Source organism: Scophthalmus maximus, chromosome 1 (assembly GCF_022379125.1).
Source record: "Scophthalmus maximus strain ysfricsl-2021 chromosome 1, ASM2237912v1, whole genome shotgun sequence".
Taxonomy (NCBI): domain Eukaryota; kingdom Metazoa; phylum Chordata; class Actinopteri; order Pleuronectiformes; family Scophthalmidae; genus Scophthalmus; species Scophthalmus maximus.
The window spans coordinates 1019741-1047101 of NC_061515.1; the positions used below are offsets into that span (position 1 = coordinate 1019741).

At 40.8% G+C, this 27361-nt stretch overlaps 1 protein-coding gene across 1 annotated transcript in view; it reads right to left on the minus strand.

Annotated features, from left to right (window-relative positions):
* Positions 1–24424, minus strand: part of ascc3 (activating signal cointegrator 1 complex subunit 3) — an 89102-nt gene extending 64678 nt beyond the window's left edge. The window contains exons 1-8 of the mRNA XM_035643535.2: positions 24271–24424; positions 23083–23225; positions 16268–16418; positions 12768–13345; positions 8827–8944; positions 2989–3169; positions 2139–2274; positions 681–806 (exon numbers count right to left, since the gene is read on the minus strand). Of these exons, the coding sequence (XP_035499428.2) occupies positions 681–806; positions 2139–2274; positions 2989–3169; positions 8827–8944; positions 12768–13345; positions 16268–16418; positions 23083–23172 (1380 nt within the window). The 5' untranslated portion in view covers positions 23173–23225; positions 24271–24424. The remainder of the gene's footprint in view (positions 1–680; positions 807–2138; positions 2275–2988; positions 3170–8826; positions 8945–12767; positions 13346–16267; positions 16419–23082; positions 23226–24270) is intronic.
* Between the last annotated feature and the right edge of the window lie 2937 nt (positions 24425–27361).

The window sequence follows — 27361 nt, forward strand, 5'->3', positions numbered from 1 at the left end:
AACATCAAGGCTAAGATTAGGGAAAGCCCACGGTGCATTTTTGGCCAAACTCAAAAATCGAAATCTATGAGCAATACAGCCTGAAAACAAACACCAATGTGCATAACAGCCTATATCCTGTTATGTGTATATGTGCTGTACAGTAATGTTGGCAGGATACCAGAGTCGATGAGAAAATCCACAGTGAATGCACTAACAAGATCACAGCATTTGGAACTGTGCAGAGAAAAATGAAAAGCAAGAAGAACATCACTGAAACAAGGCAGAGGTGACTCGGCTGGGCCCGGTGCTTTTAACTGAGGCGTATCGGTTCAGCCGAGGCCGCTCTGATTCTCCGCAGATGAGAAACAAAAGCCTTGAAGACCAAAACTGTGACTGATGAGCTCGCCAACATGAACCTGACGTAGGCCGACGCTCAACACGTTGCCAAGGACGGGTAAAAGAAATCGTGGTCTAATGTGGTACAGGGAGTGAAGAGGATTCATCTGGAGGATGTTTACTACGTGTTTCTCGCACTCGTTTGATTTGAACACAAACAGAAATGTAAATACACTAATTTGCTCTTCATGGGGCATTTTTCTGAGCAAGGGAACTATTTCTTGACTTCCTAGGCTGCGTCATTCACTACTCACTACTCAGTGCACTCTTTAGTGTGTTTGCCATTTTGCAGTGGTTCCTACCTCGTCCAGTTCTGAGATGAAAACCGGCTTCTCCTCGAAGCCGATGGGCATGGCCTCGTTGGGTGGGATCCCCACCTCTTCATACATCTTGTTGTTCTCTCGGTGGATTCCCTCAGGGAGCAGAATCTGAGGGTCACACACACACACAAAAATAAAATAAAGAAAAAACCCAAATGACCTCTATTGTTCGACGCACCGGGATTATAGAATACACTAAAATTGATTGGATGATAAAATGTCAAATCTGATTTCAGCACCTAACCAGAAATGACTCCATGTTCATGTGTTGAGTTACATTAATGCAATAATTACATTTCAAATATGTCAACTTGAGTAAAATTTAATTATTATGATATGTTAAAAAAAATGAGATCATCTTTTATTTAAAAAAAAATGTAATTCATAGACAACCAAACTTAAAAAGGAGAAGGTCTCAAAAGACCAAATTTTTTTTGAACTCTTAAGATGACTTGATGTTACCATGGTAACCATGTTTTTTATATGATGTCACTGACAAAATCATCATCAAGCGATGGCGCTGCACTAAAACGTACGTTAGCAGTCAAGAGATTGCAGGTGTGTGAAGGTTATATCGTCCATTGTACAGTGAGGAAAAAGAAAGATGCTTCCACTGACGACTTGAGGTTTGAACGAGGGAAAAAAATCAATGAGATATCTTGTTTGTGCCTGACATTTGAGAGCAGCCTCTGCTTTTCCAAAAGATTAATTTCTTTAATTAACCAACATTACATGAAAATGTTATAGGTAATATGTCTGTTTGTTTTCTATAGCATAATATGCTATATTCATGAGGAATTTTTGGAAAAAAAAACAAGAAACGTATCCAAATATTGTTTTTTTGTCTGGTTGCACTTCAAGAAAATACATTATTTAAATACATTTTCATTCTTGCCACACAACTGATATTGTTCAGTCTGACATCATGATTGTGTAAGACCCATCTCCCACAGTGAGACATGACTGATGCTATCACATTGTGTCTATTGGGCTCTTCAGGGCGTCGAGGTGGCATCTTCCCTGAGGCTGAGGCAGATCAACCGTCCTCAGAAGTCGTCGACAGATTCAGAGGATAAGGAGAATTCTGCATCGCTCCAACTGAAGAGCTTTCTCTCTCTTTCCGAAACATTTCAATCCCAACTGAAAATGGAGAAATAATCTGTCTGTCTGTAGTTCCTCTTCAAGTGTATTACGTGTTCAATCAAATCAGAGAGCATGTGGACTATCAGATCCGAGAGCAGGGCTTACAAACAGCTTGGTACGTTTCTGTAAAGCGTCGTTTCGTATGCGGAGACTTCACCGACGCAAGAGCAATGAGCCCCTACAGACTGGCACGTTGTGTTACTGGTGGTGATTGATATCCCAGACGGTAAAGACGCATAAGAAGCAGAGTCAAAAAGTGAACACTTCACACACAACAAACACGTGTTCCAGTCTCACCCTGGCTCCTCCCACAAACGCAGGCATCCTGGTGGCCTCGGCGTAGAGGTCGTACACGTTGGGGTATTTAATGCGCTCGTACACCCGGTCTCTGCTCAGCACAGGGTCACGCCGTGCAGTCAGAAGGGCCTGTTCGCTGTACGAGACAAAACAAACAAGATGTATAGAATATTCAGAGATGATAGTTACCGTAGATAAATAGAACTTATATGCAGTACACAGTATGTATATTTCATTCATTTATTTTTTCCTTTTTGCTCCTTTTTTTCCTTCTTTCTTTTTCCTTTATTAAAAATGAAAAAACTCAATAAATACATACGTGAACACAAAAACTGGACATTCAATACAAGGAGCAAAAAAAAGTGGTTATTTTCAAACAAATAAATAGAAAATTAAAATTAAACACCAGAGTTACAGTGGACCGAATGAGCCCAATGTCACCTCTGAATTACTCGGATCAATACGTGAACGTCCTCTTCTCCATTCCAACTTTAGCTTTTTAAAAATAAAATAATGTGCTTGATTCAGATGAAGAAGCAAAGATATGGAGCATTATGTTTCCCTTCCTAAAGTGGCTTACCTCTCTACTAATCTTTAGCTGCACACTCGTGCTGGATTTGGCCATGCCAAGTTTTTTAATTAAACAGATCACTGCTCTTTTCTTTCTTTTTTTACGGAAATTAAACTTTTAGGGAAAAATCCTCCACAAGAAAAGAGCTGCAGCACTTTTTCTTTTAAAGTCTGTTCAGAAAGTTGTCATGAAAAATGCAGAAGCTTGTTGGTTTTGAGGACACCTGAGAGGTCAGGTCGAGACACAAACACAGAGGGGGGGGGGGGGGGGCTGATATACCGGTGGGCTCTCATCTCTCTGGGGTCGAAGGTCATAGCAACATCTGAGGAGTCGCAGTCATCCCCTCTGCCTCTCTTCCTCTCCCTCTTCTCCTCCCTGCGGTACATCTTCATCATCTGTTTTTCCTGCTCCGACTGGATGGTCACCTGGCAGCCGTAGGTGGGCTTCATTTCACCTTTTTCTGGAGGAAATAGGAGCACAAAAAATATCATAAATGAAAGGTTTCAAATGTTTTTTTCAGAAGCGGACTAAATAATGTTATCTCGTTAAATTGATATGACGATATTATCAGGGTGCCTGACTGCAAAATACTACCATGACCTGTGTATAATTCACGGGCTCTAATGTCTATAAAAGTGTACATTACAATTATGAAATACGTTAGTCCAAATCAATTTATTTCTTTTTTCCTACATTCTTACATTCATTTAGTTCAGTTAGTTAGACTTTTGTCCAAAGCGACTTACAACAAGTGCATTCAACCATCAAGATATTACCCAAAGAGTAGAGCTGCAACAGTTAATTGTTTAATCAACTACTAACTGAATCGCCAACTATTTTGATAATCGATTAATCGGTTCAAGTAGTTTTTATGAAAAAACTAAGTCAAAATTTCTCTGATTTCAGCTTCTTACATGTGAATATTTTCTGGTTTCTTTGCTCCTCTGTGACAGTGAACTGAAGATCTTTGGTGTGAGGACAAAACAAAACATCATTTTGGAGTTTTGTGAAACACGATCGACATGTTTCACCATTTTATGAACCAAACAACTAATCGATTAATCGAGAAAATAATCTAAAGATTAATCGATTATGAAAAGAATTGTTAGCTGCAGCCCTTAAAATAATACATAATACTTGGCCCAAGTCCCATCCTTCTATCAGGTTTCCTGGAAAATCTGCTCAGTAGTTTTTACATTATCCTGCTGGACAAACCAACGCACAGGGTGAAAACATAACCTCCTTGGCGACAGTAAGAAGTGATTAAAGCATGAATTACTAATTTGTGTACACATTTCTATTCTCCCTGTCACACCTCAGGATCTCTACTCTGGTATTTATCCCTGGATGAACAGCAAAAACCTTTGATGCCACTGAGACATCAGCCACTGTCAGTGAAACTCGCTCATGTATGCGGTCGTCTTGATGTTGGGTCCATGTGGCAGCGCAGGGGTTAATGTCCCCCGGTGCAGCCTCCTTGTTTGAGGCACAACAGCTCAATAAACGGCAGAATTGCTCTTGAAAACAGATGAGATCTGATGATTGTTCCACGGCCGGGACTGATTGACTGAATGATTTCTTCTTTATCTCGTCTAGCAGCTCTACCTGCCACGTACCCGCCCCCTCCCTGTCACTCTTACCCCCCCTCCCTTTATCTCTCCGACTCCCAGCCCCTTTAACTCTGTCACCCTCGATACACCGTTTCTTTCTGTCTGAACCGTTCCCAAAGCTTCACTCTCCCGTCTCTCTGGGAGACATTATGCCTCGTTACGCGTCTCAAACAGCAACTGCCTCCAAATCACCAGGATTCTCATTTCCACCGGGCGATCGCGGTGCCACGATCACTGAAGAGCGCTGCCACGAGAGATTGATTTCAAGCTGTTTTCGCACAACAACAAAAAATAGTTTTTGAAACCATCTAGGGCTGCAACTTACAATTCATTTCATTATCGATTAATCTGTTGATTATTTTCTCGATTAATCGATTCGTTGTACGGTTCATAAAATGTAATAAAATGGTGAAAATGTCAATCATGTTTCCCAAACCCCCAAAATGACGTTTTGTTTTGTCCACACAGCCAGTAGTCATAATAACTACTTTTTGTTGGATGAAATATTGTAGCAGAAATTATTCAGATAAATGGTATTTTTAAGAGTTCATGTTAACGTATGATACGACACATCGTCGATAACGAAAATTCAGTGACAAGGCCTGAACACAGCTGTTAAGAAAATAAAATGGTTTAAAGAACATTGAATTAAAACTCCGACAAAACTCTTTCACGAAGCCTTGTTGTCAAATTAGATGGGTTAGGCGATTGAGAATGATGCAACAAACCCCTGCGTTCACCAACTTCATCATCTTTTTGTTCAATTCTTGACAGAACCATTTTTTTTTTATAGTGCATCAGGTTTAAGGTTGAGGTTCTTCCTCAGCACTTACTGTACTGCACTTGAGAGAAAACAATGGAATGGGTTTAATGACCCATTCAAAGGCATCTGCACACACAAACACAAACGCTCACTGGGAGGCTACTTGGACCCCGTCTGCTCCACCTCTCCTTCTGTGTCCTTACTGCATTGGAGAAGAGACAGGAACTTCTGACAATGGATTTCCTCACACTGGGCCTGTAGTAAGGTAATTTCAGCTACTATTACAGTAAAATATAAAGTTATGTGGAAGGTGTTAGTAAAAAATCACTGAGTTACAATTACACCCAATATTGGTATCTCCTATAATGCCAAGGATCTGGTTTATTTCTTGGAGCATATTATTTATATTCTATTTGGTTATGTGCTTGTGCTTCTGCTTCTGATAAAATGGTGAAAAATGTCGATCGTGTTTCCCCAAACCTCAAGATGAGATTTTGTTTTGTCGACACACCAAATATTTGTATTATTATTATATTATGAATCGATTAATCCATTAACTGTTGCAGCTCTAGATGAATCCATCAATTTCCTCAGCAACGGCTGATCCGATCGACTTCTAAACTTGGTTTTGGTTTCTTGCAGAGCATCCGAGTGCAATTCTCGGGGGAAACTCAAAAAGACAAAATTTGTTTTGAACTCTTGAGATGACTTGCTGTTACCATGGTAACCATGTTTTATTTATGATGTCACTGACAACATCATCATCAAGCAATGGCGCTGCACTAAAACGTACGTTAGCAGTCAAAAGTGTGTGAAGGTTATATCGTCCATTGTACAATGACACCAAGACGAAAAAGACAGATGCTTCCACTGACGACTTGAGGTTGGAACAAGGGAATCAATGTTTCGGCGCAGCCACGTACAGTGTATCATAATAAACATACACTACAAACATTCCCTGATTTATCCTGCAGCTGATGAAAACATTTGGTACGTGTGTTTGTGTGTGTTTGATTGTCCATTCCGTTTCGCGCTGCCTTCCATCGCCCATCGAAATGTGAAGAGGAGCCACTTTGATCAACACGCAAGTGCCAAGCTGCAAAACTGCAATTTAAAAAGCTAATCAGCAAGAGACAGGCATCCCCACTAAATCCCCCTCTTTCCTCCTGATGGCATGCAAATAGTGGAAAATTTAATCAGCCTTTTTTCTTTTTTTTTTACCCCCTATGACTTCACCCTCAGTCGTCAAGGCAACGCTAATCTCAAAAGCTTGTCTGGCAAGTGAAATGTTTTAACACTGATCAAAAGTTATTCACAATGGGAAATAAAAAATCAGCCGAGGCTTGAAAGCGGCACGAGGGTGTGACCACCGCTGAAGAACGTTGTGTGAAAGACTAAAATGTTTACATTGCGAGAATGAAGGAGAGACATAACATCATAGCTATCATATGTTTTACCTTCAGTAGAAGTTTTGTCTCGCCCATCAAACTGTCCCACACCAGGTCAGAATATGTTGGCAATGAGGAAGATCAGATCTGATTCATCCAACACATGAAAATACAAAATCTATGCATGTAATTCCTCTACTAAATATCCATGAAGCAAGAGCTGAAGGTGAGTTTCGGCCAAGAAATGTTCATTTTGCAGCAGGCTTTTCAAACCAACAGTCAGTAAAAGGTTTAGTGGGATACATTTCCTTTTTTTGGTATGAAGGCTGTTTATGGCAGCCACATAAAGGCCTGTACACTGGATGATAAGGCTTATACTTAAAAAAAAGTGTCAAATCAGTCAGGGCCGATAAATTCCCCGCTAGCTTATAATATAATAATGCTATTTCATAATGACGTCATTTATACCATATAAGGGCGAATAATTGGTTAAACAAACTGTAGATCATGTTGCTTATTTTATGGGTTGCAAAAGTTAATACATTACGTCATGTAGTGTACATGATGTTTCCTGACTTCATAGTGATGTCGTAATGATTTCTTTCCCATCATATGATCATAAGTTGTTTTTTTTATCTATATAATCTTCAGGTCGTGTCTTTAGTCCAATAGGATGCAGAGATACCTGGAAAGTGTTTGTTTTTTTACCAAGCATGACGTCATTTTCTGACTTCATGACGATGCTTATATAACGGGGAATCATTTTTGTGTGCCTGCATCATAACCAGCGGTCAGAAGCTCCACAAGTTACAATTTTATGAATGATTCTGTCTGACTCTGATTAAATATTAGTAACTAACCTAATTCATGACTTTATCTTTTGGTTGAGGTTGAAAAGCTGTTGAGCTAAACACCAACACCAGCAACTCCACTTATTATTTCACCGTCTAGTCTAATCAGAGGCCACAGAATATGAGTTCACCTTCTAATGACTGAGCAGCAACTCGTCTGCATTAATCAGCTCATGCGCTGATGCACTCCCCAGTTTGAAAAAAAAAATCTATATTTAGGACCTGTGAATTTCAAATGACTCAAAAAAAAAGGATGATTCTGTGTGACTTTAAATAGTTGCAGGGGATTATTCTGACAAAAGCAGGAGCGCTCTCTCCTCTAATCTTCAGCCCGCTCGTTGATGCCTACCTTGCATATGGATCAGAAGACACAGCAGCTCTGGCAATGATAAATTAACCATCCTTATCTTTCCAGCAATATATTCACCTCTCTGCAGCGCCACTCTGCACATTAATAAGGGGGAGGGATCTCCTCGGGACAAGAGGAAACAGGAGGTCGAGGTGCGATGCTGGCTCAGGAAGGACGACGACGTTTGAAAAACAAAAACCAGGCAAGCATGGAAGGCCGGTGATAGGAGGGCTGCTCACCATCGAGCCTCCCGAAGTAAAATCTCATACAAAATCAATGAACTCAGCTCTAAACCACCCAGAGTGCCAGATTAACTACAGCATAAAATCCAGTGTAAGCCTATCCACAACTATGCCTTTAGCAACAGCCAATGTACAAGTCAGCCATTTCTCTATTAGTACGGCGGCATGGTTATTCCATTATTTCTCTTATATTCAAGAAAGTCAAGTACAGAAACTGAGAGCCCTGCCCACGAGGGGAAGCATTAGACTGGTCGTCATCGTTCCCCCAGTAGATGACTTGGTGAAAGGATGTGAAAGAAATAATAAAAAGAAGACTTGAAGTGAAAGGCCCAATCTTTATGTGATCTTTATGCCTTTCAGTGGATTGAGACATTTTCACTACAGTGTTGGAGAAAAACCACGAGCGGTACACGGCTCCAACAGCGTCCTGAAGGTGATGGGAAGGGGGGGTGTAGTGAAAAGATCTGTATATGTTCATTCTGCAGAAATATCTTTTTTTTTACTGCTTAGTTATTATTAAAATATACTACATAATAATGAATAAGGGGAAAAGAAAAGGGAGAGCTTTAACTGACTAAAAGAGTCAGAGTCTCTCACAGACACACTGTGAGAGACTGTGTGTGTGTGTGTGTGTGTGTGTGTGTGTGTGTGTGTGTGTGCGTGTGTCCACACACCAAAAAACTTCAGATTACTGTCATAGAGGAGCAAAGAAACCAGAAAATATTCACATTGAAGAAGCTGTAATCAGAGAATTTTCTGAGGAAACAAAAAACAACACAAAAAAAGTATAACTGTCCAAATACTGTACCGGGCTGTAAATTTATATCTGGAAATCACGGCCATTTATCCTGTTGTTTTTATACGAGTTGTGTTACCACGGAGACGACATGGTTGCCATAGCGCCCCCGTCTCACCTGGTGCGTAGCCAATCCTATCGGCTGGGACGGCGAGGAGGGAGTCGACGATGGCCACCCTTCGCTGGAGGAGGGTGGAGATCATCTCCAGCCCATCTGGGCCCAGCAGCTCGAACAGCTGGAGGGGGAGAGAGAGAGAGGGAGGAGGGTGAGAATCAGTGACCATCAGTCAAAAAATACAGTCGTCGCCTGCATCCACATGTATACATACACATCCTATATGGCTCAGCAACACGCGGCTACTGCCAAGGCTGAGCACCTGGTAATTACCATCCGCCTGGTGGAGAATATGCTCTGCCGCTTTGCCTCCCAAATATAACCACCTGGCACTTAGCAAGAGGTGGAGAACACAGCAGCGAGGATTCCAGTGAATGGCGGCGGCGGCGGCAGCAGCAGCAGCAGCACAATTAAAAGCATATAGCAGAGACGGAGGCTGCACACAGTCAAGTCAATCATTGGTATCACCGAGTGACGAGAAGATAAAGTTTTCTAGTTGTTTCTGTAGTTTCTAATTGGAAAGATGGAGACGCGGAGTAAAACAATGCAGTATCTATTTTTTTGTTCAGCGTTGGTTTGAGGATGCAGGTACAGCCTGCTCTTTCAGTCCGTCCTCCCCTGGGAAGGCAATAGTCAGCACAGCAGGGTAGTAAAACAACAGACACACTTTGATGTCGGGTCAGCCATCCGTCTTTGTCGGGGTTATCTTTGTTTCCCTCTGTGGTGAATTCTATATGGTTTCTAAACCTCTATTGGTTTCGTGTGAATGTCTGTGTTTTAATAGAGTTGTGTATGTACTGTGTGTTGGGAGTGGGTGGGGGGTTACACCTGCTCCTGCTCAAAGCAATGTATATATATTTATTTATTTTCTTCTTCTTTTTTTTTGACTCTCATGAAATTGTCCTTGGATTTGACTGTTAGCAGTCGACTCTGCTGGGTTTCTCCTTCAGATGGATCCGGTGCACTCCGGTTCTGAGCAGGTGAATCTGTTCTCAGCTCCAGATTGTGTTTCCCAAACCCTCAAGATGATGTTTTGTTTTGTCCATACACAAAAGATATTTAGTTTATTGTCATGGAGGAGCAAAGAAACCAGAAAATATTCACATTTAAGAACCTGAACAGAACTACCTGAACCGATGAATCGATTATCGAGATATTTGCCGATTAATTTAGTAGTCGATAACGAATCGATTAATCTATTAACTGTTGCAGCTCTACAGTGAATAGTACAACGTTGAAACCTTTTCACATCACGTATCAACTGTCTACACATGATCAGTATTGTTTTCTCTCTCCAGTGAATCGTCATCACCAAACTAGAATACATGTGATCGCGATGCCTCTCTCAGCCAAAGGAATCTCGTACCATCTCCCGATCTCATTAACGTGAGGGGCGAACAGAACCCGGTGTCAAACCCGGCTTCCAAATAACATTATACAACCAAACGGCTGCCCGCCTATACCGCTCCTCTCATCCGGTGCTAAGCAACTGCCACAAATGTCAGCGATCCAGGGTCACCGCTGAGAAATAACAAGAAACAGGTTCTCTCTCTCATTGTCGGCTCTAATGGCACCGAGTGCAGAACCTTTCCACTTTACTGTTGACTTTGGAGTCACACAGAGGTGGGATGCACGCACGCATGCACGCACACACACGTCAGTGGGAGAGTTCACTTCCAAATGTCAACTACGTGAGGAACATTGGAACCAACTGTAACCAGCTGAAGTTGTACAATTCTGCGTCTGCGAAGCAAATGATAAAATGGGGGGGGAGACTGCTGAGGAGCTATATAGAAAAAACATAAAAGCCTTGAGAGTATAAAGGAGGGAGAATGAAAGCATTACTTAATGTAAATGTTTCAACGTGATGAGACACAACAGAGACCAGTGAGTAGTGTGATCCTGACACATGTCATGTTTCATTTCTGTACGTTATCCTTTGCTTCTCACAGGAGGATGAGGAGGATGAGGGGCGGCCTTCTATCCTAGCTTCATTGTTATTGCAGGTCAATGTAATAGCACATGAATACCACACTGTACAAATGTAAACGTTCTTGTGAGATACCGTAACAGTCTTGCCTCAGGAATAGACATAAATGTCACAAATATCTTCAAATTGACCCTTTATTTTCTTTTATTACATTGCATAAAAAGATAGATTTAACTCGGTGAGTGCTCAGTAAAAACTAAAGCCTGACCAATATATCGGTTGGCTTTGTTTAGAGCCCGACCAATATTATCGGCCAACCGATATGAGCCTTTAAATGTGCATTTATGTTTTACATTTTACGTGTTATAAATATTCTAAATTCTATAAATTTTATAATTCATAGTATAGTATATGGTATTTTACAGTATAGTACATAATTTATCAATTTATAGTTATTCACGATAAAGTTTATGGTTAAACTAAAATATCAAGCCTCAATTACATTTCTTTATCATAAATATTTAATAATGACATCTTAGGAATCATTGACAGATTTATATACTGGCCGATGTATCGGTATTTAGAATCTTGTACTCACAAATATCTACATCAGCATTGGCCCCCCAATGCTCCATATCGGTTGGTCTCCAGTAAGAACTATATTTCTGTACCGTGTGTGACCTTACAGATTATTTATGTTTCTACAAAAACAATCTGATAATTCCAGCAAACACTACAGTACAGTGGCTTTCACCCCTTCATGTCAGTGTCCCCAGGTCAAGAAGTGTAATCACATCCATTGGATGTGTTATATTTCTACCTCTATCCTGATGACTTGACTCTTGAACAAGTAAATGTCTCCGGTGTGGGATTACTAAAGTCCTAAGAATGAAAATAATAATAAAATCTGTATTCTTCTGACTGCTACGGAATCTTAAAGGTTGACCTCTGATCTTCTGTTGTGTTCGTGTTGGCTTGTTAATATTACCAAAGAGTCTTGATTAACAGTGAAGGTCAAGGACACAGAGAGTTGGGAATGTCTAAAAAAGAAAAGGCGTCGAGGTAAAGGCCAAGGATGACTCTGTCAAGATACGTCCGGTGTCTGGGTCGAACCCAAAAGGCCTGCTGCTGAAGGTCAAGGTGATGGAATCAATAGGAGCATCACAATATGAAATGTACCACTGCAAAACAGGAAGTTTTGGCCCTTTCTCATTTTGTCAGTTAAATCATTGGACTTTTTTTTTTTTGTTAATTGTCACTGTACACGGACATGAGCCCAACAGCCTGTAAACTTTAACAAACGGAACTGAGAGTGAACCTGTCTACAGACTGGTTGTACTTCACCAAAACTCGATGGAGACAACACGCCACAAATGTAACAAAGGTTTTGCAAATAAAGGCGGTAGCACCAGCGATCTGTTGAATGCACTCCGTTGAAGAAAGTGCAGGCAGGGAGAGATCAGCCGAGCCAGTTGTGAAGAAATAAAGCTTCTTTGTAGCACAATGGCTAAACCACACTTTTCCAAAATGCGGATGTCACTTGAATAATTCTTCCTATTGAAACATGAGTCTTTGTCAATGAAGCTCCTTCCATCCGCGCTGAATGACTAAATCAAGAGGACACGCTCAGCATTTCTATGCAGGTCCACGGAGCAGGTCTGGATGTTGATGCCCTAACTGTACCATACAGTGCACCTAGAACGAGACGATGGTTCACCTTTCAGCACGACAATGACCCGAGGCAAGAAAAGGTCGTCCTTGACTGGCCCTCGTGAAGATGATGGTTCAAAGACACTTCCCATCCAATCTGAAGAGGAATGGGATTTACTGACCAAAACCAGATGTGCACATTTTATCGAGACTGGTCCAGGAAGACGTGAGGGTGTAATTGCTGCCAACGGTGCTTCTACAAAACACTGAATTAATGTTTGACTCTTTTGGTTCCCAAGGGAAAATCCCAAGAACAATTTACCAGATACGGAATGTAGATAAATATTGATTGTTTGACACAAACCTCATTCTGCAGTTCATCGTCACTCTTGTGGGAGGCCAGCATCTCAAACAGGGATGTACACAGCTCCTCCGGGCTGGACGAGATCATGTTGCCTCCATTCAGATACTTCTCCACCTCTGTACGGAGGATGGCTTCATCCCCCGAGCCAGAAGATCTGCCCGAGGCGGACGCCTCTTCCTCGCCAGCGGCCTTCCTCCCACCCTGCTGGTTGTTGAGGAAGTTGATGAAGTCAAGGCTCACGTTCTCCTCTTGGACAGCGGCGCAGGGCAGCCCCTCCAGCGGGTCCAACGTGTAGCAGTCGTACGAGAAGGCAATGTTGCGTCCGAAAGCGGAGGCTCGTTGGGGGCTGCGATGGGAGCTCTGCTTCTGAACAAAGTCTTCGACCCGGTCGTTGCCGAGCGGAGCCACGAGCCGAGCGACGCAGTCACAGGAGGCTTCGGCCGCGGCCGACGGGAAGGGGCCAAACATCTGTCTGATGGCCCGGGTCTCCTCTGTGCCCACATGGTCTTGGTTGTGGAAGGTCTCAAACAGAAAGACGGCCGCACTTTCGATGGCCTCCTGACCATGTTCAGCCCCGACTGTGAAAGAAAGCACAACAAATATTCAGATATTTACCAGAAATTAAAACATGAACACACATTTGGAAAACTATATGGTAGAAAACTGAGTTTTGAGCTTCTTTTTTAAGGCATCTACAGAGACCACACATCTTAAGGAAGGGAGTAGATGCAGAGTTTGTCATATATTGACATTTCCAATTTTGTGCTTTGCCCATTGTGGGATTTGTTGGGTTTCCCCTGTAATATTGACCTCACTATGTAAAGTGCCTTGAGACAATGTATGTTGTGATATGGCACTATTCAAATAAAATAGAATTGAATTGAATTGAATTGAAAATACTATTTTATTTTTTCCATGTTTTTTTCCCATTAATATTATTTTCGTCTTCTTTTTATTATTAATATCATCCCCTTTATTATGTAGGGGTGAGGGGTAGATGCACTGTGATTCAGTGTGTTATGTTTTGGTTTGTATATATTATGTTTATTCCTTATTTTGTTGTGTTGTACAAAAACAATAAATATAGGTTTGAAAAAAATAACATCTAAATATTCCTTTAGATTTTTGCTCAGAGATATCACTATTCTATTTTGTCATCTGTCATAGCATCTCCTCTAATGTCTAATTTTAACTTCCCTATATGGAAATACAATTCAAGCGTTTGTTTTCATTGTCATTTTAATGATGGTGACTATTAGGATTATTGCAGATTGTAAAAATCACCTTCACCTTTTCTATCATCATCATCAGTGGTTTGTGTAAGGCCATTGGATCTGTGCACTATTCATAGCTCCAGAAAAGAACCAGTAGCTGTTCCTCTGAGCAGTAAAGTCTATAGCAACGAGATCACTGTTTAAGTTCCCTGCACCTCATTTAAATAATATCCAAACAATTAATGCTTAGCGAGAACTATCCTTAACTCAAAAACAAAAGGAGTACAGCATAATTGTCCAATTAGAGGGAAAACATGTCAGAGGGACAGAGAGAGAGTAAAGTGAATAAGGCTGAAGAGGCGAAAGGAAAGCAAAAAAAACAGATGAAAAGGATTTAAACAAATTAAAATGGTTCTAGCAGAACAGAATCTTCTCCAGAGTGTTGCTGAACAGCAACTTCTTGTTTAGGTCCACTACATAGACAGAGGGCAGGTTCAAAAACATGAAGCAGTGGGGGAGCATCACAACATGGCTGCTACTCCTGACTGATGAATGCGAAGGAACAAAAAAACACTGTCACCAAGAGAGAAAGGTGCCACCAGGACACAATCAGAGCGTCTTTAGTGTGACCTTTATAAGTTCAGCTACTGTACCGCTTAACTTCATTCAGATAAGGATTACAGCAGCTGCAGCGTGCTATCCAACACCTGTCGCTGAATCTAACATGCTTTCATTTGTTGGGAGGTATTTTCAAATTAGATCATACAAATGTGTGAACTAGTTACATAGAGATCCAGTCTATGCCAGAAGACTCTGCCAGTAGCTGCTTAGAACTACTAGCCCCATCCACCTGCTGGTGACTGGCTGCTGTTCATAAGTGTAAAACTTCATTCCTTTATTCAAAAACAATTAAAAGAAAAGAAAAAAACACATTGTCTTTAAACGTAATCCAGCCAATAATGATTTCACCATAACGTAGCAGGAAAAAAGCAATTTAATTGTATATGAAAGTAATTTCCGGGTGAGGGTTCATTAAATCAGGAGGTTAATGACGTACCAGAATTTTGCTTTGCACACCACATAACAATTTGGGGTAATAGCTTTAACAATTACCTTTTTTTTCATTGAAATTGTTTTAACTGTTTGTATTATTGTCGGGTCAGCCAATTAAAAAACACAAGTACTTTATCACGTATCTGTAGTTGCTGTGGTGGTTGTCACGCAGATGATTTTGGTTTGATTTGTTAAGGTTTTGTTTTCTGCCTCTGACGCCGATACAACAAAGTGTCTGTAGTATGAGCTGCTCATAATAATGAAAAACAAGATTTAAAAAAAAATTCTGATTCATAGTAATCTGGATAATCCTCAGACCTCCCCCTGGACAGTTATTTGGGTTTTTTTGCTGCTGATTTTTTTTGTCTCATTTTTCAATTTTCTGAGCACATCAAAAAATGTCCCTGCATCCACGTCAATGACTGAGGTAGAAATCTTAAACACTTTAAAATATGAAAATAAAAATAAAATAAAAAGAATATCAGCATGACAACATGCCACTTGTGAGGCCATCACATTCTGATTGAGAGGTTACATGACTGGGTGGGTATATCAGGCATAGCATTAGAATGGTTTTCATCATATCTCACTGATAGAAGAAGTTTTACTGACTCTACTGGTGACTTTGTGTCTGATTCTTGTACTGTGGGGTCCCACATGGCTCGATTCTGGGGGCCCTTGTTATTCTCATATTTGCTGCCCTTAGGACAGATCATAAACAGTTTTAACATGACTTACCATTTATATATGGACGATATTCAACTTCACTTCTCATTTAAACCCAGTGAGGTATTTAAGTTATCTAGGCTCCTTGACTGTCTTAACACTATCAGGGAATAGTTGTCAGAAAGGGTTTGCCCTGTATACTGTTTATGCCTTGTGACTTTTTGCCTGTGAAAAGAGCTATACAAATATTTTTTACTTACTTACTTGATTGATTTGAATAAAGAAAGGCTCTGTTTGTCATTTGGGCAACTTGACTTGTTTATCAAATCAGAACAAGATCCTTTGTTCTTTAAACTCAAAATGCTTTCTGATTCCGCTGGACCAAAGGCAGGGAAACAAAGCAGAACTTCGGCAGCTGCTGAGGCCGTCATCCTCACTCACTTCTACACACGCCGTCTAAAAATAGGTTGTCACTCTGTTATGTTTTCATCAGTCTTAACACAAACACATGGAAATAAGATTGAAAAAAAGAAAAGACAATGGATTTGAGGCTGATGAGTTAATTACCAATCTGTTTGGCTGCCAGAAGGAAGCTCTTCAGCTCCTGACTGGCAGCCTGGTGCTTAGCTTTGTCCTGATGCTCGCTGCAGAAATGGACAATCTTCTGCCAAGTCAGGCCCTCTCTGGCAAACAGCTCCTGTCGCTTCAGACGTTTGGTCTATAGTGTGAGTCACAGGGAGAGAGAGAGAAAAAAACAATTACATCGCAAGAAAGAGAAAAGTGGCACACTCACTGCTCTAATGATATCTGGTATCTCTAATTGCCCATATACCCTTGGATAAGACCAGCAACAGTTTGCCAGATATTTTGTTAAAAACAGGATGTGGTGCAGTTAATGCGGTCAGTCACTGTTACTGAAATATATTATGGTGTGGTTCAAGGGCTTCTTTCTGTGCCATGTGTTTATGTAAAATGATTCTAATAACTTCTAAAGTCATTTTGATCAAATTAAAGTTTACTATTTATCCCGTTTAATAAGAAGATTTTTTTTCTTTCATTCATTCATTAATACATTCATTGGGACAGTGCACATTAATCTACATTTCAATAAATGCACCCATGTTGGATTTCATTTGCAATATGTACTTTACTCATATTGAGCAGAAGCTCCCAGTTACAAAAACTCTGGATCCTACATTTCCCACAATGCAACTCAAAGTCTTTCAAACTCTCAAAAAAACTACAAAAACTATTTGTAGGCAATTTTACGGTTGTCCTGCCCAAGGGCATCGAACCAGTGACCTTCATGTGTGTGGACAACCTCTCTACCTCACACTTGTAAACAGCCATCATGGTAACAGGTTTTTGATACCACTACCAATACAATGACTGATTTATCTCTTACTGATACCAAATGCCTCATTGTAGTTACACATGCATCCTCATGAATCAATATTATTGAGCTTTTTTTTCCTATCATCGTCGTCGTCTCCCTTAAGAGCAGCAAGGGATTAAGTCTGAGCAGGTCTGACAGTCGAGGCTCCAAGGTGAAGAGAAGCATTAACACAATGACTCCATTACAATCAGCATCTCCATGTATCTCAGTGAAACTCAGTATTTCACACACACACAAGCTGTGAGATAATCTGAGAGTGACACCTGCCACCGTTTACCAAGGGAAGCACTTTTCCTGCTTATAGAGGATTAAAACTGCGGGTGAGCCCAGTCAGAAGTGAATGGCTGAATACCACTCCCAATTTCATATTAGGTCTCAGAAAGAGAACTGATCAGAGAGAAAAAGAAAATCACTGACAGAGCGAAAAGATAGAGGCTCAAAGTTTGACTGAAAATGTATGTTAGAGTGAAAAGTGAAATTTCAAGGGTCAAACTAAAATAAATTTGCAGGGCTCCAGACTAACTTTTTAGATTGGTTGCACCCAAAATTTTTCGTTGTCCATTTTGGCTTTTTTTTTTTACACTTTTACACTAAAACCAGACTTCAGACCGGTTCACTCTGCGCCTTCGCCACACGGATCAGGTCTGCGTATGTGACGGGCAGTGGGAGCTGGCGCCCGCTAGCACTCCGACGTTAGCAGCAACGGTGATGTAGGAGATTAACGATACAACGTTCCTTCATACACAGACAGACCAGCTACATGTCAGATGCACCGGTGCGACCAAGGAACATTTGCTTTTTCGCACTGCACTGCACTTAGAAAAAGACAAATTATGTTTATTTTCTTCATTCAAGACCTATTTATTTGGCTCTATTTGTGTTTTTTTTTAAATGTTTGAATATTAATAATAAAGCCTCAATTGCATTTCTTTGTTATAAGGGTTTGATTACGACATCTGAGGAGTTAATGCCAAAAACATTATACATTATGTATGTGTGTGTGTGTGTGTGTGTGTGTGTGTGTGTGTGTGTGTGTGGGTGGGTGTGTTCGAATGATTTCCTGATCAACAGAGAAATCCTCCGCCCCTCTCATCAGAATTGTTTCCAGCTGCAGCAGGCAGCTGCTGTCAGAGAGAACGCTCTAAAAAATGCATGTTAATGCACTTTGCTTTACAAAGGCAAAGAAAAACTTCACAAGAATCACATTTTAAAAACAAAAAGCAATAAAAACTAGAATAAAATAGATTAAAGAGACATTTTATGTTTTCTCTGTTTTTCTACCCTTTCCTCTAGAGTGTTATATAGTTTTTCTGTGTGTATGTAAAAGGTCTGCAAAGTTAAGAAGCCTAAAGTCCGTGGTAAGAGGGAGCTCCTCTCCCCGACAGAGGCTCCTAAAACAGCTCGTCAGTCGTCCGGCCGATGCTTCCGCGACATTGTGATGTCACGATGTTACATAAGTGCTTAAGGCATGCCTACCGGCTAGTCTGGCGCTCTCAAACAAAGCCAGGCAAAGCGAGAGGGGAGGCCGACACTTCCTACACGCGCTGTAGAGCGGTTGACCAATCACAACAGAGTGGAGCCAACTGGCCAATCAGAGCAGCTGGGCTACCCTGGGAGGGAGGGGCTTCATTAAAGAGACAGGCGCTAAAGTGTTTCAGACAGAGGTTGTGAAAGAGGAACTGCAGGAAACTGATGTGTTTATTGAACATCAGAGCATGTGAACCTTTTCAAGTAATGACCCAAATTAAAATCCTTTTAGAGTAAAATGTCAGCAAACTTTATGGAGTAGGCCTAAGCACTGTGAGTAATTACATTCAGGATTTCTGCATCATTCATCATGGTGTCGCTTCCTGTACCACAGTGTGTTGGTGCAATCTGGCTGTGATGTTTACAACACTTGATCAGGGACCTGGCTGACCCCACGCAGAATTGGTTCATGGAGCCCCTTTTTCGAAACAATGGCAGACTGACCCCTGAACGACACACCTTCAGGCTGAGCAGGCTGAGCAGCACACAATCAGTTGTGGAGATGGCTTTTCTTGGGGAGATTTAAAAGAACGACGTGGCGCCTCCCGAATAAATACGACCGCAAGCTACAGCCGCTGACCTGCTGTATGCTTCATGACGACTGTGAGGAAGATGGTGACAGTTTCACAGAGAAGCACTCAGACAGGCATGTTCCCGCTCAGACATTACCTAAGCATGATAATCTAGGAGGGAGGCTGACTTTAGGAGCTGCATTAATGAAGTCATCTGGGGGTTTTTCTTCTGAAAGCAACACTGGCACAGTTTTCGAATTTAAAAATAACAGAGGGAAATGAACATTGAGTTTTGACTCAGGTATTTTACTGGCCTCTGTGTACAAACTCACCTTACGAACAAATAAAAGAAATGTGGAGTATTTTCCAGATTTTCCCACTTATCTTACATCTGCTAAGGTGCTAAGGTGTGTGGTCTCTGCCCTTTCAAACACTGAGGAGTCCAGAATTCAGGCCCAGCGTCTCACATGGCAAAGCTCACTAAAAGGGACATTTCTTATTCAGAGGAGACGGGACCGCGGTGGTCTGTCTGCACGGAGGGAACGGAAATGTTCTGTTTGCTGCGCAGAATACACAATGGCTCCAGTCATTTTAATAAACCCAACCCCCTCAACCTCTCAGCCGCCACACATTTCAAAACAGAGTTCAATAAAAAAAGATCCAGCTCCATCTACCATAAGCAAAGGAAAAGCATCTAAAAAGAGACGAGTGAAGACCTTCCTCCCCGGCTGCTCAGTATCAATCAGCCGAAGAAGAAGAGAGACACAGTCACAAACAATTCCTTTTCTTTTTCTACATGCTGGCTTGTCAAGGAGGAAGTAGCAAACAGCAGGTTAGTATCTCTGCTAGAACTGGACAGATTGGAAATGAAGAAGTTTTCGACAAAGAAGCCATAGAAACATGAGACTCCTTTTAGGCAAAGTGAATTAAAAACAAAATGATTTCAAAGGTCAAGTTTGCAAAGTATATCAATACTCTGGTGGTGTCAGACTGTGTAGTGAAGCAGCATCGAAGGAGAGATTCATTCTGACTTCTGGAAATCACAGATCGCAAAACTCATCACTGAAGATCTACAGTAGTAGCATGTGGATAACCAGCTCAAAACCTCTGTGTTGGCTTCTGATGGAGCAGGTGAAAGGACAGGATGACGAGACCCCTGCGATTATAGTCCGAAGTCACTGTATTGATCACAATCTAGCCCCCTTGCCTGTGTTGACACCTTTGACATTCAGATGGGCCTAGAAAATGACTTGGGATACCCAATGCACTCTGCAGCGTTTCTGAAAGTCTGTAAAAACCATTAAAAAAAATTGGATACTGAACCTGGAAATAATACTGCTCAGTATTCAAGCGGAGAGAGCAAGCCGCACCAGGAGGCTTTAAACTTCCACTAATGTCAGCCAACATACTCCGGAGTTTGAGGCAGTTCTGGAGAAAAAGATGTTACTGCAGCATATGGACGACATAAAGTTTGTTGGTTCACTGCTGATAATTAAGAAAGTGCTGCCTCACCTGAATACCTCGTCTCAACATCTTTCAGAAGGACGAAACATAACTCTTGAACACAAATGGCCTGATTCAGGACATCCACACCAACTGTAAGGTTGTGAAAGACTTGACTGACCATATTACCAATGATGGTCCATATTCAGCTTGGTGAAAAAGGATCCCAGTTAATGCACATTCTTAGGACATTGGTCGGCTGATAGCTGTAATTTTTGTCTTGCAAAGCAGTGTCTGGTTGGAGCTGCTCGTCATGTTTCAAATGAGCTCCACCAGGGACATGTTTCCTCTCCAAGCTCTTCATAGGGATTCATTTCAATAATTATTCAAAATGACTTCAAATGTTTCACAAAAACAAAGATTAAAAGAAAATTGAAAACCGGTCTGTATATCATAACTTTGTGTTTTTTTTCTTTACTCTTCCCTTAATCATCTCCCGACCCTTCAGATTTATCTCATGGGCTTTTGGAAAGGCCTAAACTGTATGTAGGGACAAACATGAATGAATATCACGAGAAAAATAAACATGATGAACAATTAATTTACTATAAATATATTTGTTCTGCATTTGGGTCAACCCTAAATCACCCTATTATTATTGTATTATATTATACTACTATTATTAGGCAATAGCATCAGGGTAATGTATCGATCACTATGACCAAACATTGTGGTGATATTTTTGGCCATTTCGCCTCACATCTAATATTAAGTAATTAGAATTACTTGGACAAGTACTAAGAACTACTCTGCCAACGAGTTAATAATGTCACATTTGAGGGCAGAACAAGTACTATATTTATATATTGTATATTTTATACTTGAAGGACATTTTGTTGGTAATATATCCCTACTACATGGAATGGAGTATTTTTTTTACATTGTTATGTTCGAACTTTAACTTGATTAAAAAACGTCATAAACCAATGGATAAGGTAATCAAAAATCCAGCTGAGGTAAGTCACTGCTGAAGTGTGTTCAGCTTAGTAAGAGCTGAAAGTTGTGGCAGACTGTTGGCTTTGGATATAAAAAATGATATGCCAGTTATTATGCCAACAATAATTTAGAGAGAAATAAAATCACAAACAGGTTGCAAATCAGCACCAGTGTCATTTCAGCTGAGTGTCATTTCATGATCCCCTGCAGCTGATACTAAATCTACTATTGACACCGTTGTCTATGATTCAAGCTCTACATATACATCACAGGCATCCAAATATGATATATTTCTCACTAGACATCTGGCATGTAATAGGTGTCTGGTATATGTTGATGGCCAACAGTAGGAATGTCAAACACACCAACATTAATAAAAAGTAATTAATATGTAGCATGGGGGGGGGGTGTCTATGCTCTAAACTTGTGATGGCTGCCGATGGTTTGGGACACACTTCAGTCGTTTCTTACTTCCGAAAAATAGCTAATTACTTTGTGTCGAGTGAGTTAGGGTGTTGATACTGCTACTAGATACCATTTAATACATTTAGTTCACTATTGAGATGACAAATACATCATCTATCATCCTGCAGCGTGGCAAGAAAGTTCTGCATATATGAGCAAAAGAGTCACATAGAGCTTTAAAGTTTCCCAGCAAGTTATGAAATACATGTTACCATGATATTGAGGCAGCGTGTCTTCTGCCCTCCAGCAGCCTGTGAAGTATCACTCTCACACAGTGGACACTGAGCACACACACACTGACGCCACAGCCTCTGTTTACCACAACCAACACACCAAACTGTCTACGTCTGTGTGTTCTCGGATATTCAAACTATCCGAAAAGGGAAATATTTGATAAGAGCCACACACACACACTATACGCAAGCTGTATCATCAAAGATAACATATTTCTGCAAAACAAGTCATTACCCGTTTCCTCAGAGACGGTATAGGGAAAAACAGCCTGCTGAGGTTGATAGCAAAACAGGGAAAACCTCCAGTGAGTGTCGAAGCAAAACAAATTTCTCGCTCTCTGGTGTGGGGAATCGTGACGACTTGATTCCACCTAACTTTAATCCTGACAGATAGTGTAAATTTGATCATACATGAATGGGGACATGCCACAAACTGTGATAGTACTCTGCCTATACAGTATTATGTCTTCTGTTGCTCCACAATAACTTTTGATGTCAAGATGATGTCATCACAGTCAGAACTTCAGAAATTTGACAGCTGACTGGTCGACAACTACTATCCAACTGATTGTGTTAAACTTATTGAAGGGGCAGTAAGAGATTTTGGAGAAAGCTTGTTTCTGTCTTTGTTGTTGTTGTGATTTTACTGGTCTGGGCGGGCCGCGAACCCGCGACCTCCAGTATGGGAGTCCGACGCGTTAGTGCTGTCAATCTGATTAATATGTTGTTTTGGATCTTTCTTTACTTATGAAATTCAATATTCTAACGTGACAATACCAATTTCCGTCCAATTCCCATAGTGGCTCTCACCTTGAGATCATAGGGCTGTTCTGTGAAGTCGTCCTTCTTGCTGACGTGGGAGAAGGAGCGCAGTGCACCTGTGAGCCGTGGAGGAGACATGGTTCTCCGACGCTCTCTCGTCCATACACCGGCTCTCTGCTTTATTTCTGTGACTGACAAACAGAGAGAGACACAAAACAATGAACTGAACATTCACGACATCACGGTCTCTTATATTGATACTAGAGCCCGACCGATATTATCGACCAACTGATTTGAGCCTTTAAATGTGCATTTATGTTTTACATTTTATGTCAAATAAACGTTTGTATTAAGCTCTATGCATTTGGTTGAATTTTTATTTTCAATTTATGGTTATTTATGATAAAGTTCATGGTTAAACTAAAAATATCAAGCCTCAATTACATTTCTTTGTCATACCGGCTTTATAAAGACATCTTAGGAATCATTGACAGATTTTTTTAAATCTGCATATCGGCATATGTATCTATATCTATATCTATATCTATATATATATATACACACACATATACATACACATATACACACACACACATATACATACACATATACACACACACATATACATACACATATACACACACACATATACATATACATATACACACACATATATATATATATGCCGATGTATCGGTATCGGGAATCCATATCGGTCGGGTTCTAGGTGACACGCCCGTAACGTGACAGCAGTCTACCTGCCGAACTCCATAGAAAACTTTGCATTTTTTAGTTTGTCTCTCTCGAGGAGAATCACACGGATGAAGCAGCAGGTTTTTCAACACACTGAACTGATCGTTGGGGTCTGTGGGTGTATTCGGCTTGTTAAATTAGCCCATGTGAAACACCTGAACGCCGACAAATCGTCTGACTTGTTCCCTTTACCTGCAAGGAAATCAAAACGTCCGATGAATTGAGGGGCGCGTGTCACATTATACATCCTGTTACAGACGAAACCTTATTTTCTTACCAAACTTTTACTGACTTCATAATTAAGATGCTCAGTGTCGTTGTGTACGTGTCTGTGTTGTTAGCTAATATACTGAGTGTAAGCTAGCTTTACGAACCCAACGTACCATGTGCCCGGGCGGTGTTAACTTTAAGCACCGTGAAGGACGCGGAACTGCGCCAGTCTATGAAAAAACGCAACACTTGAAACAAAGTTCATATCTTTACCTTCTTCTGAAGAAGCTCGTGGAACGAGATGTCCGGCGCGTGTGAACGGGGCCTACCGGCAGATGTCAACACAAGCTACGTATGCGCCAAGGGGATTGTGGGTAATGTAGTTTCTACGACAGACACTTAGCCACAGTGAGCTGTTAAAGGACTACGTTACCCAGGAATGACACGTCACACGTTTGCTTATAATCGTCGGCGTACACCGAAACCAGTGTAGGTTAAGTTAGTGCTCGAGTTTAACGGGCTTGTCCGCTGCTCAATGGAACCGAGAAACTGTTCAAACATAATTGTTTTTTTGTGTTCCCGCGTTGTGCAGCTGTCGCTGTTCCCAGTGTCCGTTTACAAGGTCTACTAGACGCCTAACTCCACCCACGACTGAGCCCGACGGCCCCGGTAGGTAAAACGAGAGCAACCACAGAAAGTTTGGGCTGATGTCACAGTTTCTGATCCCTGTATGTTTTGTATTTCAAATTTTACTTTAATAGACGGCTATAAAAAAAAAGTTAAGAGTTATTTCACTGTGCGTAAAAATTGATGTAGTTTTTGTTGGTCATGGTCAAAAAGAGTTGCAGAAAATGGTTCGTTTCATTTTCTATTTCGTGTAACAGAATGTTAAAATCACCAGGAAACAGAAACTAATCAGGCCCTGAGTATTGTTGTTGTTCTCACTGATGAAAAGCTATTATGTAATGCAGATACGGTAAATAAATAAATGAATAATGTCAGCACGGAGATCATGAGCTAATGTCTGATGAGGTGAATTTGTGATCATGGGAAACTATTTCACATTGTGTGGATAACGTTTTCTAATAAAAGACATAATCAGAATTTGTTACCTGTCAAAAAGTCTCCTCATACACTGCTGTTTATAGCTGTAAGTAATTAATATGTGATAATGATGTAACATTTTCCCTTTTTTAATGTAATGTTTCAAAATGACAATATTGAAAATTGACAGATTGAATAATTTGCACGATATAGTTTGGTATGACTGTGTCCATCATAAGTTGATGGTTAATGTTGATTTAAAAGGTACCATATTGTCAAAATTGAGATTGCCTGGCTTTTTTCATAATAAATAAGGTCTAGAGTCTGTTAGTACCGTAAAAGTGTCAAAACGGTCAAAAAACTGACTGCTGTGATGTGATGCCCCCAGCACTCCCCCTTCATTCAGTTGCTGAGCAATCAACAACACGAAAAAAATCAAGAAGATACATCAATGCACAGGCTTCTGGTGTTCAGGACGCCAAACTGTACATCATATAACATATAAGTTGACCAAATCATTACAACAACTGTTGAGAAAATTGATAGTTCAGTTAATCACCATGGAAACATAAAAAATGTCTTCTCAAAGAAATACACAATTTTCTTGTCTAATTCATATATATATATATATACTGTTTATATAATTTCAACAACCATAGGCTGCCGACTGGGGATCGGGAACTGGTGTCGGGCCAAGCTGCAGAAACAGGAAGAGACAACACATCGGGAGGAGGTGAGATGTTGACCGGGACCCCCCGATGCAGGAACAAATAGTATGAAGCGGGACGACCAACTCAGGTCTGTCTGGCTCGGTGGAGTTGCTTGACTGAAAGGGGAATCCCACCCCCAGGCACCAGCCCATTCCCAGGGCCGACATACAGAGGAAACAAACCATTCATAACATTCACACCTATGGTCTAATCCCAATCTGCATGTCTTTGGACTGTGGGAGGAAGCCGGAGAAAACTCACTCAGACATATGGAGAACATGCAAACATTTTAACATGTTGTCTTAAAAAAAATTATAGAAATAAATCATCTTTTTAGTGAGCCTGTATACTTCAGTCTGACTGTTCTTCAGTTACTCTATTGTGTTTTTGAAATTTTAAATGGTAACATCTTATTTTTAGTGATGGCACAGTTTGCTTCGTACAGCAGCAGTTTTTTTTTCTTCAAAGTTCGAAAAGAGGCTGTGATGCACAATTCTGAGTCAATCGAATGGGGCAGCTGTGGCTCAGTAGGTACAGCGGGTCATCCATCATAGAGTTGGTGATCGGTGTGTGTGTGTGTGTGTGTGTGTGTGAGAGAGAGAGACAGAGACAGAGACAGAGGGAGTGGTTGTGCGTGATGGCACAAGGCTCTGACGCAGCACTTCTCAAATCAGAGGCTGACATCTCTGTCCGTCTACCTTGAGTTACTGCACCTTTTCATATAATCCAAAGCAGCTCTGCTCAACAGATACAGGAAGCATCACTAAGTCGTTTATCGATAAATGTAGACGACCTTTATCGATGTTCCTTCTTTAACATTAAATATTATTTTTTGGATGCCAATTCAAACACACTCGCTGGCTTGGGAGTGGGATCAATCACCATTGTTTATTTGCAATTTGAGTTTTGTTCTGTTGTTGCTGCATATTCGCTTCAAGTATATAGTTTGGTCATGTTTATTAATTCTAATCAGGTATACTCACATTGCACCAGATACAGACATAGTTCTGGCATTTATTCTTCGAGCAAAGTCTAAGATTACATTTCTACCCAAGTGCCATCAGCGACTTTACACTGTTTCATGTGAAAGACCCTCACACCTCGCTCTCTGCGTCGGGCGCCAAAACACCACAGAGACAGTAAAAGCCAATTTCAAGGTCGGTAAAATACCATCGCAGGGCTGCTGGGGCAGGTTTTTTTGCTGCCATGAAAAACAGGGCCCTCTCTCTCTTTGTCTAAAGGACAGTGTCATAAATATTTTCATTTACACGTCTAAAATGATGAACTCAGACTGTACATTTTCAGCCCCACAGCTGATGGGGCTTGAAGAATAATATGTTTTTTTTTTCTTGCCTGTCCAGTATTTTCATACTGAGGGATGTGATGAACTTTGCAAATTCTAGGGGCCATTTTCTGGGCTTCAGACCTTCAGTCTTGTTTTTTTATTATAGTCATTTTTTTGTTTTTTAAGTAAGACGAACCAGAACAGAGGTGAAATGTGTTGTGAGACGCCTTCATATGCACTCTTGAATGTTGCGTTTTGCCTTTAATGTAGTACTTTGCCACACGGCGAAGTGAAAGGTAGCCTGCAATGTGCATTCAATCAGACC